We start from the raw sequence: 17973 nt of genomic DNA, 5'->3' as shown, positions 1-17973 counted from the left end.
GGTGATGATAAGATTGACTTGTTCGGGCCGATGCAGAGCTACCACGCTAGGCTGGTTTTGGGGTTAGTGTTACACGTGATGAAGTGAGGTTCAATTCGGATTCGGCTTTATTGTTCCGAAGAGCACGTGGCTGACTAAGAGGGGGAGGGGGGAAACAGTTCGTGCTAACTAAGCTTAGCTAGTTGATTAGTTCCAGATTAACTAATCAGGAATCAGTAACTTAACTAATCAATCAGTCGTGTCGTCATTCTGCAGATTCGAAGAGTCGAAAGTCCATGGGTTTGGGGTTAGAGTTCGAGGTTACGTGTGTGTGTGGTGTTGTTCTAGATGATCTACTATTATGCCACTCTTTGATGTCATTATTCCCTCTCCCCTCCAGATCCCAGCATGCAACGACAAAGCCACACGTTGCTCCTTACCCCCCCTTTCATGCCCCTCTCTTTTCTATTTTCCACTTTCTGCCGGTAGATCACACTAGAAGCCCGTTTTGGTTTCCCAAAACTGCCGCCCGGAGAAGGGGGTGCTGTCAAGTCAGACCTTCGTCTTACTCCCGAACCCACTGCCAATTTCCATCGACTCCATCCGGCTCCATTTCGTCAAGGGACTATTTGTCTTCCGACACCATTAGTGTTGACTATCTCGGCTGAAGGAGGAGCTCGTGGGTAACAAACACTAGTCGGAGTCCCTCTCTTTCTCTTCGGAGCGGTCTAGCAACCAACTTAACCAACACCGGGCTTTTATGTCCGACATTATCTCCTTAAACATAGTACTAAAGAAATACAGATGCCTAGACCTCGACTCGCCGGATGTTCGACTGCTATTCCTATCCGGTCCGTTTTATTCCTTTCATAATGGTGTTTCTTTTCCCTTTTATTTTTCTTTACCCCCTGATGCACGCGCACACAAACAAATTTATACTCCCCCTGATTTATTATTATTAATACATTTTTTTTTTTTTCATTTCTTTCCATGGTTGAAGCAGATTATGCTACCCCTTTGGTGCCTTTTCTTTTTGTTTGATGTTTCCTTTTATAAATTGACGTACCACTGACCACAACTCTGAAGTGACATTCAAAACCCGGATGGACCGAGGAACCTTCACGGAACTGAACCAAACAATTTCGAGAAAGATTAACAAAAAAGCGATTTATAAGAGAAAAAATAAATGAAAAGGGTAACACTAAGTAATAAAAGGACTCAGGAGCCATCCGAATTAGGCAATGCAGTTAGTAGACTAGGTCCCAGTTGGCTTGGGCTTCGATCGATACGACAGTCCGATCATCCCTCATTCTCCGTGGTAGCCGGGCCAGTGAGCATTTGTAAAAGTAGTCGTCGATTCCTCTTCGTCATGATGAACCAGGGTTGCTGCATCTCTCACCGTTTCCCTTCCCTCCCCTTCCTGCATGAAGCCATCATTCCATCCTTCCATTTGGTACACTCTTTAACGCCCTACTCCACCACAGCGCTTGCAGCTGACGTCAAACACTCGCTCTGCACCAACTGTCTGGACGGCTCTTTGCTGCTGCATTGTCATTCATTGCCCTTTCTCTCATGCTGGCTCTTTTTAAAGAAACACTCTGCCGTCATTTGCCTTCATTGATCATCCCAGTCGGCTTGAATGGAGTGGTGGTAGAATTCCGCTGACTGACCGACTGACCTTGCCCTCATTAACGCTCTGCTCCCCTTTGCCTTTCCTCTTCCTCCCCACTACCTCCTCTTCCTCCCAACTTTTCCCCTCTTCTTGCTGAACACGCATTGATGAACCTGGGCATTTACCTCCCATACTCGATTTTGATACAACAGTCCCGGAGACTGTCATCCCTCCAGCCTGGTTGTGCTGGAAGTGCGTCATATCAGCTCTTCCAACAAACCGCTTGACCCTCAATCCGAACCGCCCAGTCCAGACCCGCGGAACGCCGAGTGATCTCCATCCCTCCATCGTCATCTAGTGTATATCATAACTATAAACCGCCTCTCGTCCACCAGCTTCTACGCAAAATTGATTTTCAACTTACGAGACACGGCCAGCAAGAATCCACCTGCTTTGAAAGCAGTGTTACTACCCGCATTTTCACCACCAAAAAGGAGTACGCCCGAGTACATTCTTGCAACTCTCTCTATTCACCCCCTCTCCGGAAGACCGCGGAGTCAGAAGAATCCCGCACCAAATCCACACCGACTCAAACCCTCTTCAGCGCGGCCGGTCTTTGGGCACGAATTGCTTCTTGGTGGATCTAGATTCGACCGCTTAAACTTCCGGCACATTTGATCTCTCGCTTTCTTTTCTTATTTTGTGAAATTTACTTTTTCTGCACTGCCTCCCATCACCAACTCATCAATCACACTACCCGCTTCTCTGCCCTCTAACCCCCCATCCTCATTTCCAAGATGTGTCGCCAGTACTTTATGGTCTATGAATGGTGCCGGTGTGAAGAAGATGCCGGCCAACAGCTCTGTTCCTCGCGCAACAATGAGAACAATTACTGTCCCGAAACGTCCATCCAGTTGGTCCACATGCACTGTTTCTGCTACGGACACGCAACCCACGGCTTTAAGTCGGAGCGCAAGTTGCGCAAGCAGGAGCGCAAACAGGATCGCAAACGCTTCTCAATGCTGAGCTTTACAGACAAAAGTGACAGGAGCGACAGGAGCGAGCCCAGCGCCTCCAGCGAGACCAGCGAGCAAAGCTTGCCGACTCCACGGAAGAAGCGATGGTCCTTGTTCGCTAGCTTACGGTCGCGGACCTTTTAAGCTGCCTTTGACGTGGCCGAGTGCGTTTTTGCAATCGTTTGATTTTCCTTTGTGAATTGGGTTCTTCTGTGAATCATCAGCACCGGTGTTTGGATGCATGGATCATCTTTCTCCTTTGGGTGGGTTCGGTTCGGGCGTTTCTCGGGGTTTATTATGTTTTTGCTTTTCACAAGGTCGGGCGGGACTTTGCAAATCCCGATGAGAAAAAAGAGACTTCTTCATACCCTCTCTTTGGTGTTTTCTTTTTGGGAAGGGGTTTTATATACATTGGGGTGACAATGTATGTTATCTGGATGGATTGTAGATAGATTGACTGCTCCGATCGGATCGGGAACGATCTGATTGTGATGCGCGAACCCCAGATGATGCATGGATTATTTGGGGGCAGCAATAAGACGATCGACTATTGTCTGACCAGTGATTATTGGAAACCACATTGGCCCCGGTCAGGGATGATGGGTCACATTCGCGACAAGTTCCTGCAAGACACCCTTGGAAGGACTACTTTAGATGCAGCAGTAGTGAGTTTGAGTAGTATCCAGTATCTCCAGTAGAAGTAGAGATTAAGTAGAGAGGCCAAGTGGAGCGCAATCCCGGATGGATCGCCGGCCCCTGAACCTGGAAAGTTGGAAGCTTGATTGTGGAAGCTTGAAGAATGAGGGGAAACCCTGCATTGCATTGATTGATTTGATGGAATGCAAATTGAATGATTGACTTATGGAGGGAGAGAATTGGGTTTGAGTTCCCGTGCTTGTTGTTATCTTGTCTGCCTCCCTTTCCTTCTCTCTGTCTCTCTTCCTCTCCTCTCTCCCTCCTTCCCCCCTCCTCCTCCTCCTCCTCCCTATCTATCCCTGAGTATTCAACTCCCTCCCCATCTACCAACTCTCGTCGCAATATAATTCTCTTTTATTTCTATCTAAATTCTATAATTCTATAATTCTACCGACCCAAGTCACCTCTCTACTCCACCTACAGAACATCCACTGAACAACCCCCCGATGGGCCCAATATGGACCCCTCCAAGCGCCATGAGCCCACCTCATTCACTGCGGCTTCATCCCCCCCAGCAACCGAGCCCCCGCTGTCTACAGACGACGCGACTGCCTCGACTCAAAGACTAAGCTATCCCTCGCTACACGCCATGTCCCTGCCTCCCTCATCTCCTGGACTCTCGTCAGCCGCCTTGTTGTCGCCCTCCGATCCCCCCGCGCGTGCTGTTGCGACCCAGGCGCATCCCACCCCACGTCGCATTCCCAGCTCCAGCTCCCTGGCCGATGAGTGTCGCAAGTCCTCGCCCAGCCTGAAGAAACGTTCATCCACCGCGTCGCTACGTTCTAACCGTGGAGCGTCCACTTCACCCCGACCCAGCTTATCGCGACACTCCTCATCCTCGTTCGGCACCTCCCCGACGAGCGCGTCCGCCACCCACCCAAACATGGCCAAGAAGGCTCATCGGACAGCGTCGGCGGAGCACTCTTTCGCAGCAGCAGCATCCATCGCAGCAGAGTCCTTTCGCAAAGAAGTGGCCTGGCATCAGTCCGCAAAGCCACAGTCGCAGACACTCGTGCTCGTCCATGATGCGTGTTATGGCCATCGCTTCTCGCGCCCGCGAACCTCCCGCGCGGCGCTTAACTCTATCGTCGAGCGTCCCGAGCGCATCCAGGCCAGCGTGCTGGGCATTTCGGCCGCATATGTTCGACTAGCCCGGCGACATGCAGGAGGCACGTTCGCTCCTCACCCTGATCTCAATCCGCAGCAGCTGCCGGTGCCGCCATTCCATATTCGCAAGACGGCGCGGACACTGTCGCTCAGCTCGCCTGCTGTCACGCACGTGCATGGGTCCAAGTGGATGGAGGACCTCAAGACCATGTGCGATGCAGCCGAATCCCGGCTTGCGTTGAACGGTAAGGAGTTGGTCCGCCCTCGCAGCGCCGGCAAGGACAGCGCCGCCACGAATGCCCCTGCTTTTCACGAAGGAGACCTCTATTTGTGCTCGGAATCCTTGAGCGCGTTCGAAGGCGCCCTGGGAGGTGTCAGTGAAGGCGTGGACGCAGTCATGGGTCCGGGCCCAACCAAGCGAGCGTTTGTCTGCATCCGCCCGCCCGGTCATCATTGTTCTGCAGGTCATCCGTCAGGGTTCTGTTGGATTAACAACGTCCATGTGGGCATTTCGTATGCGGCCATGACCCATGGCTTGACCCATGCCGCCATCCTCGACTTTGATCTGCATCATGGAGACGGATCACAAGATATTGCCTGGCAGCAGAATCACAAAGCGGTAACCGCGCCACGGAATGCGGCCGCCCATCGAAAGACCATGGTGGGATATTTTAGTCTGCACGACATCAATTCCTATCCGTGTGAAATGGGGGAGCCGGAAAAGGTGCGCAACGCGAGCGTGTGTATTGACAAGGCCCATGGCCAGTCCATCTGGAACGTGCATCTGGAGCCGTGGAAGTCGGACAAAGAATTCTGGGACCTGTATGCTGCCAAGTACACTGTGCTGATTGACAAGGCGCGGGCGTTCCTGCGCATGCATACCGAGCGGCTGGCCAACACGCCCAATGGACCTCCGCCGAAGGCAGCCATCTTTATTTCAGCCGGGTTTGACGCGAGCGAGTGGGAGGGTGCCGGCATGCAGCGCCACCAGGTAAACGTGCCCACCGAGTTTTATGCCAGGTTCACGGCCGACGTGGTGCGGATGGCGAACGAGGAGGGCCTGGGGACGGATGGGCGAATCATCAGTGTCCTCGAGGGCGGCTACAGCAATCGTGCATTGACCAGCGGTGTGCTCAGTCATTTGTCTGGGCTGGGAGATGCAAAGGGCAGCACCCATGATCTGGATGAGCGGCAGATTGATCGTCTCGCATCGGAAATGACAGATCGTCTGGGCCTGTCTGATTCGGCAGAGGGGCGGTCGGTGACTGAACCGATGTACAACAGTGAGTGGTGGGCACCAGGCGTGCTGGAGGAACTGGAGGCGCTGGTTTATTCGCCGGCTGCACCTGTCAAGCCCCGGGAGAAGGCTGTACCGACCTACTTAACCACAACGCAGTCATTTTCTGCCAAAGTAGTCAATCCCCCACGAGACCGCAGGTCGACCGGTTCGCACTCGAGCCCAGAGCCGGAAGCACCGTCTCCACCCCCGCCAGTCGGCTGGGCGACTGCCACGCATGAGCTATGCAAGGTCCTGGTCCCGACCGGTCGGCAGACAACAAGCTGTCGGCCAGAAGAGCTCAATGCCGAGGCATCGCGTCTGCGACGAGAGCGTCAGACAGCAGTGGATGCAGCCGCCACAAGCACAACCACGGCTGCGGTTGCAGCTGCAGCTGCAGCTGCGGCTACAGCTACAGCTACGGCGTCGACCGCAGAAGACGGCCGGATGAAGCTCCGCGTGCGAAAGCCCAAGCCCTCGCTGCCTGCCTTGCCTCCGGCCGAGACAGTCAAGCGCCCTGCAGCTCGCGGCAGTCGGAGAACCACCATCGACACAGCGCCAGACACAGCTTCTGCAGTACAGACACCCGGTCGCGTGGCTCGCAGGAAGAGTGCAGGAGCCGGGTCAGCAGTATCGACGCCAGAGCCGACCGGGCCAAGACCCGCGTCGAGTGCCGCGGTGCGCAAGACCAGTACTTCACAATCCAGCACACCTCGACTATCCTCGAGTCCGAATACGCCTCCTGTGCCGCGGGTGCCGCCGGCTTTTCTTTCTGCAGAAAGTGAAGGGTCGCCGAATCCTGATGGGCCCCAGGATGATCTGGACAGTCTGACGGCCGGGGTACGCAAGCTGCATATCAAGTTGAAGGTCCCATCGCCAGAAGAGAATGCAGCCAGGGAGAGAGAAAGAGAGAGACGAGCAGCGGAAGAGCGGAAGCGCGCAGCCTCCAAAGCCAGTTCAAAGACGCAAACGCAGACGCAGACCCCCAAGTCGCCTCGCAAGCCCGCTGGTCGGGCACTGAGCTCGGCTTCAAAGGCGGCTCGGTCTGCAGCGAAGCCCGCACCAGTGGCAGTTCAATCAGAGACAGAAGCCAAGGACGAGCCATCGATCGTTACACCTGTGACCTCGTCACCGCCGTCCGTGGGCAAAGTTGAAAGCAGTACCACCAATGGCTGGGACAGAAGTGAACACGAGGCTGCAGCTAGCATGGTCATGTCGCCGCCATTGACACCAGGTCGTCCGCCATCGGCATTATATTCTCCTCCCGGAATGACACTGGCGCGGGATGGATTGCCGGTCATGATGTCGAGCGGGGTGATACCATTTGCAGAAGTCGTACGGAGGGAAGAGCAGGGGGATAAGCAGGAGGAGGAGCAGAAGGGAGGTAATACTTAATTATCGTTGTGATTCACTCATTGATTTTCCTTGTGTTGGACTTGATACTTTTGATATTTGTTTGATATACCCCTCGTGTTGGAGTTTTCCCTGTCATTCCCTTCTTCACTCTCTATGTCAGAAAGGATTAAAATGAGCAGAATAATTAATCGATTGAATGCTACACATATCTCCGAGCAATCTCCGATCAGATCAGATAAAATTGTGCACCGCCACGCTGAGTCATTTGCCTCTCATTCTCTCTCCGCATGACTCCCGCCCGCCAGGCGCTTCCAGCATCTGCCAGAAAGAACATTATTAAACATTTAGTTACACTAACCAATCTACGAAATATTCTTTCCTCCACATATCTAAACCCTCACCTTTACTCCCCATCCCTCCCACTTTGACCAACCAACCCATACTCAGAAAAACCACCAAAAATGTCCCCAATACCCTCCCCGAACCAAAACACCTCATCAGCAACAGACGCCGACCTCGACGCCATCGGCTCCCACTGCTCTCTCCCAACCTGCAACCAACTCGACTTCCTCCCATTCCGCTGCCCTTCCTGCAAGGGGACATATTGTCTCGAGCACAGAACCGAAACAGCGCATAAATGTCCGAATGCCCGAATTTCACCCTCACCGTCCACAACAACAACAACAACAACAACAACCTCCACATCCACAAACTCGCAACAACAACAAAAACCCAATATATACACCGCAGATCAATGCGCGCATATCTCGTGCAAAACACTCATTAATACTCTCACTGACCCTGGTGTGCGATGCGATCAGTGTCGGAAAGAGTATTGTCTGAGACATCGGTTGAGGGAGGGGCATGATTGTCGGCCTGTGGGGAATAATAACAATAATAGTAGGAATGGTGCGAGGGGAGGGAATGTGGGGGGAGGAGGGACGGATACGCTGAAGTCGATGTTTGGGAAGTTGCGCGCTTGGGGGAATAAACCTTCTTCTTCTTCTTCTACCAGTGGTAGTAGTGGTAGTGGGAGGAAACCACCCAGCCGTACAGTGCAACTGAACAGCATGAAACGCACCGCCAAAGGGGAGAACAACATCCCCAACGACAAACGGATCTATTTACATGTTGTGGGGACGAGCGAGACGACAAATAAGCCGGCGACGGATCCCCCGCGGGGAGACTTTTTCTTCGATGAGAGGTGGAAGGTGGGGAGGGTGTTGGATGATGCGGCGAGACGGTTGCAGGTGGAGAATGTGAATAATCGCGGGGGAGGGGAGGAGGAGAAGTTGAGGGTGTTTCATGTTGAGGGGGGAGTGTTTTTGGAGTTTGGGGAGAGTGTGGGTGCGAAGGTGAAGTCCGGGGATACGGTTGTTTTGTTGAGGGGGGCGGGGGTTATTTTATAGGAACCCTCCCGGAGGGATATGATGTAGAGGAGGGTAGGGGGGGTAGGTGGGGGGGGATGTAGAGTATATACCCTTGTTTCTTTACTGCTATCTGCATATTCATCTATCAACTGTTTTTAAATACTCTATATATATACGCTGTAGTATAGTACCAGCTAAACGCTCATCTTCATCTTAATCGCCTTATGCGGCTTATACCCAATGACCTCAAACTCCTCCTCCTTCCACCCATCCACAACCCCACTACCCCTATCGTCCCTCTTAATCCTCACCTCCGGAAACGCCACGGGCTCGCGTTCAATCTGCTCCTTCAACGCCTCCACATGATCCAAATAAACATGAGCATCACCCAAGGTATGCACCAATGTCCCGGGAACCATATCAACCGCATGGGCCAACAAATGCGTCATCAACGCATAAGAAGCAATATTAAACGGCACACCAAGCCCCATATCCGCACTCCTCTGATACAACAAACAATCCAAATGGCCCTTCCCCCACTCCCCATCCCTAACCACCCCGGTTTCATCCCTCTTCGCATCCGGAAACCTGACATAAAACTGCGCAAACATATGACAAGGCGGCAGAGCCATAATCTTCATATCCTTAGGATTCCACGCCGACATGATAATCCTCCGATCGAACGGATTCTCCTTCAATTTCTTCACCACCTCGGCTAACTGATCCACGCCCTGACCGGTATAATCTGTCTTGGCGTCGACGTATTCCGCCCCGAAATGTCTCCATTGGAAGCCGTACACGGGTCCCAGATCGCCGACTTCCCGGTGCGAGAGTCCTACTTTGTCGAGGTATTCGCGCGAGCCGTTGCCGTCCCAGATTTTAATCCCAGCTTCGCTGAGGGGTAGGGAAGAGGTCGTGCCGGAGATGAACCAGAGGAGTTCGGCGAGGACGGCGCGCAGGAAGACCCGTTTGGTGGTTAGGAGGGGGAGGATTGGGGTGTAGGTTTCTTCTGAGGTGGTGGAGGGTTTGGAGAGAGAGAAGCGCATCTGCGGAGGGGCGAAGATTGAGCGTGTACCTGTGCCGGTGCGGTCCGGGCGGTGCTCGCCTTCCGCGAGGATGCGGCGGATTAGGTTCAGGTATTGGTGTTCTTCGTGGGTTGGGTCGTGGGGTATGGGCTGGGGAGTGGTAGTGGGTTGGGGAGTCGACTCCTGGGTGGGGAGGGTTTCGGCTGAGGGGGCCATTTTGTATAGTTCTCTATGATGGCTTCTTCTTGATGTTTTGTGTTTTGTGTGTTGTGGTATCTTGATATGGGGTATAAGTGATGTGTAAAATGTGTCTGGGGTGAAGCGGGATGGAGGAGTAAATGCTGGGATTGACGCGCCCGCGACGCGCCACGTAGTCATGTGACCGTGTCGTCGGATGTAATATCCGGTCTCGGAGGTACACAGTAGATTTATAGATGGAACAGTAGCATACGACTCTATTCAACTGGTATCTGGTATCTTACTCCATCAGATCTACTCCCACTCCCCGCAGTGCAGTCACTACCCACTCCGGGTAATTCGTCTTTTCTCCATACAACTTCCCAAAGAAGTCGCGCAAAAACGCCGGGAACCGGTCCTCTATGATGGCCTGTCGCGCCGATCCCATCAACGACAGCAGATAGTGCACGTTGTGCATCGTAAGCCTGTTCATTAGTACACATCATAGCATACAAATTCTGGAATGGCAACTTACAGATGCGCTCCTACTGTCTCCTTCGCCGCCAAATGGTGCAGGTATGCCCGCGTAATGCCCAGTCCACCCTGCTCCTTCGGGAGACAGATGCTGCAAGTGCAGCCCTCCTGCACCGGCTGGAAGTCCTCTGCGAAAGACCGGTGGCGCAGGTTCAATGTCCCTGTCGGGACCACGGCGTTGCCGAAGCGCTAAAGAAATCAGTCAAGGTACATCAGAATGGGAGTAAAACGTACAGCCGTCCGTGTCGGCCAGACACAATCAAACATGTCTGCGCCGAGCGCAACTCCCATGATCAAGTCCTCCGGATAACCCTAACCAGGTCAGCCTGCACATACACCCTCTGAACTGAACAACCTACCACTCCCATCACATATCGCGGCTTCTTCTCCGGGAGCAGTCCCGTGCAAGTATCCACCCTAACTTATTAGCCCAAACGCCCCATAAGATTAAAGGGTACAACATACACCCTGCAAAAGTCCTCCTTCGCTTCACCACCAGAAAGACCACCAATGGCGATACCCGGTGTATCTCGCGCCACCATCTCCTCGCAACATTGTTTCCGCATCTCCAAATCCAGTCCACCCTGGATAATGCAAAACAGATTCTGTCTCTCCGGGTACTTGTGTGCATCGATACAACGATCCAACCAGCGAACGGAACGCTCCATGGCTTCATGGATTCTCGCCTGGTCCGGCGAAGTGGTTGCGATCACATCGTCCAATTGCATGATAATATCGGAACCGATCGAATTCTGTAACGAGATCGAATGTTCGGGGGTGAGCAGCCTTTAAATAACTACGATTAGCTTTTCGCCAACCACAAACACAGCCTACCCCCGAGGAAAAAGGGGATAACGAACATCGGTGTGCCATCATGAGGACTCAAAAACCGTACACCCTCCTCCGTAACAGTCGCAAGTTTAAGCAAGGACACCATTTGGAATCTGCGCTCCGTCAGTTAATCCGATCATCACGGAGGTATAGGCAATATCAAGTGCACCCTCCACTATCCGTAAGAATATTCCGATCCCATCCCTGCAACTTATGCGCCCCGCCTACGGCATCCAGCACTGCCTGTCCGGGTTTCAATCCAAGGTGGTAGGTATTATTCAGACAGAGCTGGCATCCCGTCTGGCGGAGCTGGTCGTACGTCAAGCCCTTCAGGGAGGCCTGGGTCGCGACGGGCATGAAGATAGGGAGGGGGACATCGCCATGGGGGAGGCGGAGGGTACTGGCGCGTGCTTTTGTTGTCTAGGTATAGATAGTATAGTCAGCATACGATGGGATTTTTCAACCATATTGGAGTAGCGAGCATACTGAACACTTGGCATGTAAGTCAAAGGTCAATGCCGAGGGCATGGGTTTGCGCGTGGGAGTGGTGGTCGTGGCCGTCGACATGGTTGCGATAGTAAGAGCCCCGCTCGGAGCTGGAGCTGGAGCTGAAGAGGGGATGATGCGGGCAAGGCTTGATGTTGCTGCCAATTTATAAAAGGTTGTAGGAGTGGTGGATAGTATTGTGCCTGAACGGCAGCTTCTCATCCAAATCTGCGGGGTGACTCGGGCATACATTCATGAAAATACCCAGAAGCATGGCATTCTCTGTCTGTCAGCGACTCTTTTTGTCTTTCTTGTCTTGGATCAATATCAGTGGTGTTTGTCTTGTTTGTATGTTTTGCATCGATTGGTATTACATCAGGAATGCTGTCACGATCATACAGAATTACAATACAGACATCTTCCCCGCATTTACTCCGTCTCCCCCATTTCTAAGTATTGCCGGTCCCTGCGGAGGTCAATCAGTCTGGAGAATTCCCTGGAGAAAACTACTATCTATCCTCATCATCATGGCAGTCCAGGATACCCCCACATCCACCTACGAGAGTATTCTCAACTGCACAAGAGAATGAAAGATTACAAGCCCAATTCTTTCCTTCCAATCAATCAATGGCAAACAAACCTTGCATACTCAACTGACTCGCCCGCAGCAAAGGGAACTTCCGCTCAACTGAGCCAATTTTGCCGATCAGCCACTAGCAAGCAGCCATGCAGCTTAAGTAGTCTTTGGGGATGGCGGTCTGCCGCCGGTTCGGGGCTAGCTAAGCTGGAACTGAGTTGGAGTCAGCCGGTCTGTCGGTCTTCTCGCGTGGAGTTTTCTGCACTCCCTTTTCCTGTCTGTCTCCCTCTGACGCACGGTCAAGTCACGGAGAAAATTACGTGGTGTTCTATTGCGACTAGGGGTGCTGCTACTGATTCATCATTATTGAGGTTCACGATAGACCTGTCTTGCTCAAAGACATCGCAATGAGTGGGGAAAAGAACTTGGACCACGCTGAGAGCGTGCAGGATGTTGAAGTTGCTCCGCAGGTGAGCTCTCCAGCTCTCCTCCTACTCACATCACAGTCTTCTAACGGCAATTCAGGTAACGCGAGAGAGCTACACTGGGATAGATCTCAGCACTCGCGAGAAAGCCCTGGTCTGGAAGCAAGACTTGAGAATTGTGCCACTCTGCGCGAGCATCTATCTTCTCTGCTATCTGGATCGTTCCAACATAGGTACTTGACATCCTAGGGCATGCAGTGTAATCTACTGACATATCAGGAAATGCCAAAATCCTCAACCAAGACACCGGCAACGATCTCCTCTCGGAGACGCATATGACTTCGTACCAGTACACGTAGGTATTTCCGCTGTCAAGTTGACTGGACGACTGCTAATTTGCAGTGTCGCGCTCATGGTGTTCTTGATCGCGTATGCGCTGTTCGAAGTGCCCTCCAATTATCTGCTCAAAAAGTTGAAGCCCAGCGTAAGTCACACCCATCCCAGTCAGAGCAAGGCTAACGCCAGCAGAGATGGATCGGATTCCTCATGCTGTCCTGGGGAGCTACCACAATGGGCTTGGGCGGCTCGCACAACTTCTCCCAGGTGACTGGTATTCGGTTCCTGCTCGGAGGTAAATAGCCGGACATCGACTTCTGTGAGACCTGCTGACCCTGACATGACAGCCACGGAGGCCGGCCTTTTCCCCGGACTCGTCTACTACCTGACCTTCTGGTATCGCAATTCAGAGCGGTCCATGCGCGTCGCTCTCATTCTAGCATCCGCCACCCTCGCGGGTGCTTTCGGCGGTGCCATTGCGTACGGCGTAGGACATATGAACGAGGTCCGCGGGCTATCAGCATGGCGATGGCTGTTCATCATCGAAGGCGCTCCGTCGTGCGCCTCGGCATTCCTCGTTTGGTTCTTCCTCCCTGACTATCCGGAGTCGACGTCGTGGCTCAGCCCGGAAGAGAAGGATCTTGCTATCCACCGATTGAAAGAGGAAGGCTCCCATGGAGCGGCCAAGGCCATGAGCTGGGAAGAAGCAAAGGAGATCCTGACGGAGTGGAGACTATACGCGCATTATATAGTTAGTCCTCCCAGCACGAATCAGCAACAGACCCTAACAATGCTGGTATAGGTATATTTCGGCATCTCGACCCCCTTCTCCAGTCTCTCCCTTTTCACTCCTGCCATCGTCAGTGGCCTTGGATATGCGGATCTGCGGGCCCAACTCATGACAGTACCTCCATGGGCTGCTGCCTATGTGGTGACTACTGTCGTTGCATGGTCCGCCGACCACTTCAACAGGTATGTAGTCATGTACTTCCCACCAGAAAGACATTGATATATAAACCGAAACACAGCCGTGGTCTGCACTCCGCCCTCTTTGCCTTTATCGGAGCCATGGGCTTCCTCGCATCGGCTGTCCTTCCTGCAGACGCATACTTGGTACGCGCAAGCATTCAACCCAATCAAGCCATTATCCAGATCATCCACTAATTCCGGCAACAGCACCGATACGGCTGTCTTGTAGTCGCAGCAAGCGGCTCCTTTGCCTGCATCCCGCCATTACTCGGCTGGCTATCTGCCAATATCCGCTCGACAGCAGGGACCGGCCTAGCAATTGCATTGAACGTGTCATTCGGGGCGCCGGGACAAATCGTAGGGGTATGGATATACAAGTCCGACGAGGAGAAGAAGGGTTATCCGACGGGACATTGGACGAATGCGGCGCTGCTGCTGATGGTCACGGTGGGGTGTATTCTGCTGCGACTGTATTATGGATGGAGGAACAAGGCGACCAAGGGTGGTGAAAGGTTCGCCTATTGATTGATTGACTGCGTGCTAGTAATCATGTTAGTATAACATGAATAGTATATAATTGGAGTTGGGGATATCTGTCAGTCTGGCGAGTCTTCCTGTATTGTGGAGGCACATACTCACCAGCAACAATGGTTCATATCCACCATATTACTTCCCAGGTTCTTCTCAGATGGATTCAGCACCACTCGGCCGCCAATTGTGCAATTAGAGTAATTCGTGCCCAAGTCTCGAGAGGTAGGACGGTGAACGAGTCATGCTAGTGCGAAAAGGAAAAAAACAAAAAAAAAAAAAAAAAAAAAAAAAAAAAAAAAAAAAAAAAAAAACAAAATGAACTAGAAAAAAAAAGGCAGTTAGTTCTCGCCAACTCAAAACAAGGAATCCGGTGGATGCCAATTGATGCCAATTGGAGCAACTGTGCTCCATATTGCAGAGAAGAGTGTCTCCAAAAGTAGATAGCAGACGCCATGGCATACCTAATTGCCATCTACCGTTTGGTGTTAAGGGTGCGCGGGTCCCACGGAGAATAATAAATGAATGATTGGCATGCGAACCATGGAACCGGAGAGACTGGCGGGCGGGCGGGCACAACACGTGAAGGAAATAAGGTTAAGCTCAGGGCCATGACGGGTTGCTAAACCAGAGGTCTGGTTTGCCAATATCCAGTAGGTAAGAAAAAGTAAGGTTTCCTCCCTTCTCCTGGAGAGTTATAGGGGCCAGCAACCACTATTGAACACCACCCGCTAAGCACTATCCAGGCCTGGCATCCCAGGGGTTTGGGTGCTGTGGATATTTCCGCGTCTGACAAAACTCCCGAACTGGCGGTGGGACCTGAGGGTCTTCCACTTTTCTTTTCTTCACTTAGCGCTGACGGACTGATTGACTGGGCTGATTTTGAGGAACTGCTCGGTTCCCAAATAGAAAGATAACCAAAAATATTCAATTTGAAAGTATGACTTCATTCAAAAATAGATGGGATAAATATGAAAAAAATAAAAATAAAAATAAAAATAAAAAATAAAAAGTAAAAAAATTTGAACCCCGGCAGACATTAGTCTCTACACCAATCCATGGAGGGGCTATTCCCAACCAGGCACTGTCGCCAAAAATAAGAAAGACACAACGGTCTGGAATAGATGAAAAGAAAACAATTCCCGAGATGTTCCCTCAACTCCACCCATAAACGCTGTGAGAACTAAAAAGGAAAAAAAAGAAAGGATTTTTTCCCCTTTTCTTTTCTTGTTGTTTTGTCAAATCCCCTCCTTCCCTTACCAGCATTCAGTTGGCGCACAGCAAGTCGCTTCTGCTCCGCACTAACGATCGCTTGTCCTGTATGCATGGGCGATGGACGCCTCTCTGCTTCATGGCCAAGCGGGCATAGGAGGAAAGTAAAAGATAAAAAAAAAAAAAAAAAAAAAAAAAAAAAAAAAAAAGAAGAAGGAGAAGAAGAAAAGAAAAAGACCGGCAGTATGAATCGCTACCACGATCAAGGAGGGAAGAGAAGAAAGGCCTCAAAACTAACTCGGTCAAAATGCCAAAAAGATCGCACATCGCACGAATCTCTTCTGTCGTCCTAAAGCATTCGTTCGGGGCCCGACTGTCGGATTTAAAGAACTGGCGCAGATGACTACAGGACTGTCAAATGCGCTCGCCGCCTGCGGATTGAATCAAATCAATATGACCGGACCATCCGAGCCGACTCCGGCAAGGGCACACTGCAGAACAGACAGGGGCCAAGGTTCATCCGCTCAACGGTAACCTTTTTCCCGCAGGAAGTGAGCCTCAGCCATGTCCACATTCCACCCCATACCGTTGTCGTGTCATTCTGCGTTGGGGAATAATCAAGGGAATCGAGCGGGAGAAGAGCAAACAAGTCTCGAGAACGAAGAGGGAAAGGTCAATTGTCGACATCCGAAGTGTTGTACATGTCTGCGAGACTCGAGGAGTAGGCATCAATCCGGATGGCGTCGTACATAACAAGCAAACTGAGCGTAGAAAATAAAAGAATCATAAAAGGACCGGAATAGACGAGAGCGAGGGAGAAGAGAGAGACATGAGTCATTCTCTCGGTAAACATCCAGACAAGATCTAGAAATACAGCCCCTCGACGGACAAAGACACATTGTAATCAGCACCCCATCATTTACCACTAGGGTTGTTGGTCAACTTCCTCCAGGCAACCTCAGCAGCATCTTCTCGGGCATTATTATCACCATCGAAGAAGTATCGTCCTGCAATCGTCCACGGGACTCCCGGGACATGGTGCCGAACGGTGACCTTACAGGTCCAAGCTGTGCGACCTCCTGAACAGCGACACACCCGTCAGTATAACCAGACCTTTTGCTTGAAATGGGGAGGCTCAAAAGTCGGTGAAGCAGAGCTTAGCTTTGCCATCACAGGCACACTGTGGGCAACAGCAAGCAGTGAGGGGCAAGAAAAGGACAAGGAACTCCCAACAACGAGGGGTAATCAGGAGAGTTGACGGCTGGGGGGAGGGGAGGGGGATAGGAAGAAAGGACTTCTCACCTCGACGATCAGATTCGTAATTGTAGAACGGCTCCTCCAATTTGTTCTCCAGGCAGTATACTTTGTGAGGGAATCAGGGTTAGTTGACTTGGACGAAGAAGGGGGCCGCCGTAACGGCTAAGTCGAAAGTGCAGAGAGGAAGATTATTGCAGCGGAGTGGGGCATACTCTTAAGTCTGTCCTGCCATAGCTTGCTTTCCTTTGCGGCCTGCGAAGTCTTGGTGGCCATGATGAAGTGTGTGTGTGTGTGTTTTTCGTAGTAGAGAAAACAGTTGGTAAGAATGACTCGCTTTGGGTTTTCACCAAAGAGAAATCAAAGCGCAGATCTGAATTGGGTTCGATATCCCACAACGGTTGGAGAACAAAACTCTCTCACACGGCAGACAATACTTCACACCCTGAGTAATTGAAACTAATAGGAAGGGGGGTTTTCGACCACACAACACCAATGAATGGTCAGATCTGTCAAAGTAGAAATGAACAGGACTAATGAGGGTTCAAGATGAAAAGATATAAAAATTTTGTCCGGCTATGTTGCTTCGTCTTGACTTTGCTTGGGGAAGTTTGCGAACTGGTCTGCCCTTTCAATCGAACAGCGTCGATAGACCTGGGAAGCGGGGAGTCATATAAACTGTGGGCCATCCCTCCCAAACCCCGAATTGTTACTGTGCAAGCAGGACCAGTTTGGCGTGACAAACACGGAACCTAATCATCAAACCTAATGGACGGGCTTATGCATGCCGATGTGGACATGGCACAGTGTCAGCAATTTCCTCCCCTCCTTATCCTCCTCCACTCAGGGAACGCCAGTTGCATGGAGTACATGCGGATCATTTTGAGGCTGCAAGCTGGAACGGGCCGGCGCACGCCGATTGAATGTGTGCCCTTGAAGAAACGCCAGGAGACAGGGAATAGGACCGCTAGTCTCCACCTAGGCCAGATCTACTGACAGACAGGGGGGGTGATGGGGGGATAATCCAAGACAAAGAAAAGAAGCTGTGATACAGGGGGTAAAACCGAAAATCTGCCAGTTCGCAGCCAGTGCTGTTTGACAACTCAGAAAGGACGCCTGGACTCCCGGTCATCGTGGCTCGAGTTCTGTATCTCCTGTGCCGCAAACGATGTATACATCGGGTAGGAACAAGCCACTCGCCTCATAG

At 51.7% G+C, this 17973-nt stretch overlaps 7 protein-coding genes across 7 annotated transcripts; 4 read left to right on the top strand and 3 right to left on the bottom strand.

Moving 5' to 3' along the window:
* Positions 1–1994: 1994 nt before the first annotated feature.
* Positions 1995–2894, top strand: BO83DRAFT_229648 (uncharacterized protein). Its single transcript, XM_025526888.1, has one exon. It carries the CDS (start codon positions 2389–2391, stop codon positions 2749–2751), a length of 363 nt encoding a protein of 120 aa, XP_025390335.1. The 5' UTR covers positions 1995–2388; the 3' UTR covers positions 2752–2894.
* Positions 2895–3603: 709 nt separating this feature from the next.
* BO83DRAFT_376924 (histone deacetylase hosB) lies at positions 3604–7245 on the top strand. The gene has a single exon (XM_025530859.1). It carries the CDS (start codon positions 3761–3763, stop codon positions 7079–7081), a length of 3321 nt encoding a protein of 1106 aa, XP_025390334.1. The 5' UTR covers positions 3604–3760; the 3' UTR covers positions 7082–7245.
* Positions 7246–7458: 213 nt separating this feature from the next.
* BO83DRAFT_357429 (AN1-type zinc finger protein) lies at positions 7459–8451 on the top strand (the record flags this gene model as incomplete). The annotated part of the gene is made up of 1 exon (XM_025529250.1): positions 7459–8451. Exon 1 carries the CDS (start codon positions 7504–7506, stop codon positions 8449–8451), a length of 948 nt encoding a protein of 315 aa, XP_025390333.1. The 5' UTR covers positions 7459–7503.
* A 124-nt stretch (positions 8452–8575) lies between these two features.
* BO83DRAFT_376922 (thymidylate synthase) lies at positions 8576–9745 on the bottom strand. The gene has a single exon (XM_025530858.1). The coding sequence runs from the start codon at positions 9651–9653 to the stop codon at positions 8607–8609; it is 1047 nt and encodes a 348-aa protein (XP_025390332.1). The 5' UTR covers positions 9654–9745; the 3' UTR covers positions 8576–8606.
* Positions 9746–9915: 170 nt separating this feature from the next.
* BO83DRAFT_309022 (tRNA-ribosyltransferase family protein) lies at positions 9916–11546 on the bottom strand (the record flags this gene model as incomplete). The annotated part of the gene is made up of 8 exons (XM_025527386.1): positions 9916–10099; positions 10150–10337; positions 10383–10460; positions 10508–10565; positions 10614–10934; positions 11009–11092; positions 11149–11399; positions 11466–11546. 8 exons carry the CDS (start codon positions 11544–11546, stop codon positions 9916–9918), a joined length of 1245 nt encoding a protein of 414 aa, XP_025390331.1.
* Positions 11547–12442: 896 nt separating this feature from the next.
* Positions 12443–14392, top strand: BO83DRAFT_376919 (putative MFS transporter). The gene is made up of 9 exons (XM_025530857.1): positions 12443–12512; positions 12568–12700; positions 12747–12822; positions 12870–12951; positions 12996–13098; positions 13151–13554; positions 13606–13775; positions 13832–13916; positions 13980–14392. The coding sequence occupies exons 1-9, from the start codon at positions 12450–12452 to the stop codon at positions 14295–14297; spliced, it is 1434 nt and encodes a 477-aa protein (XP_025390330.1). The 5' UTR covers positions 12443–12449; the 3' UTR covers positions 14298–14392.
* Positions 14393–16427: 2035 nt separating this feature from the next.
* On the bottom strand, positions 16428–17052 carry BO83DRAFT_435990 (double-stranded RNA binding motif domain-containing protein; the record flags this gene model as incomplete). Its single annotated transcript, XM_025535926.1, has 3 exons — positions 16982–17052; positions 16815–16874; positions 16428–16591 (listed from the first exon to the last, which is right to left on the bottom strand). The coding sequence occupies exons 1-3, from the start codon at positions 17040–17042 to the stop codon at positions 16428–16430; spliced, it is 285 nt and encodes a 94-aa protein (XP_025390329.1). The 5' UTR covers positions 17043–17052.
* Between the last annotated feature and the right edge of the window lie 921 nt (positions 17053–17973).

The sequence above is a fragment of the Aspergillus eucalypticola genome (genome assembly GCF_003184535.1).
Source record: "Aspergillus eucalypticola CBS 122712 chromosome Unknown BO83scaffold_7, whole genome shotgun sequence".
NCBI classification, from domain to species: domain Eukaryota; kingdom Fungi; phylum Ascomycota; class Eurotiomycetes; order Eurotiales; family Aspergillaceae; genus Aspergillus; species Aspergillus eucalypticola.
This window is presented reverse-complemented; position numbering and strand designations above follow the sequence as displayed.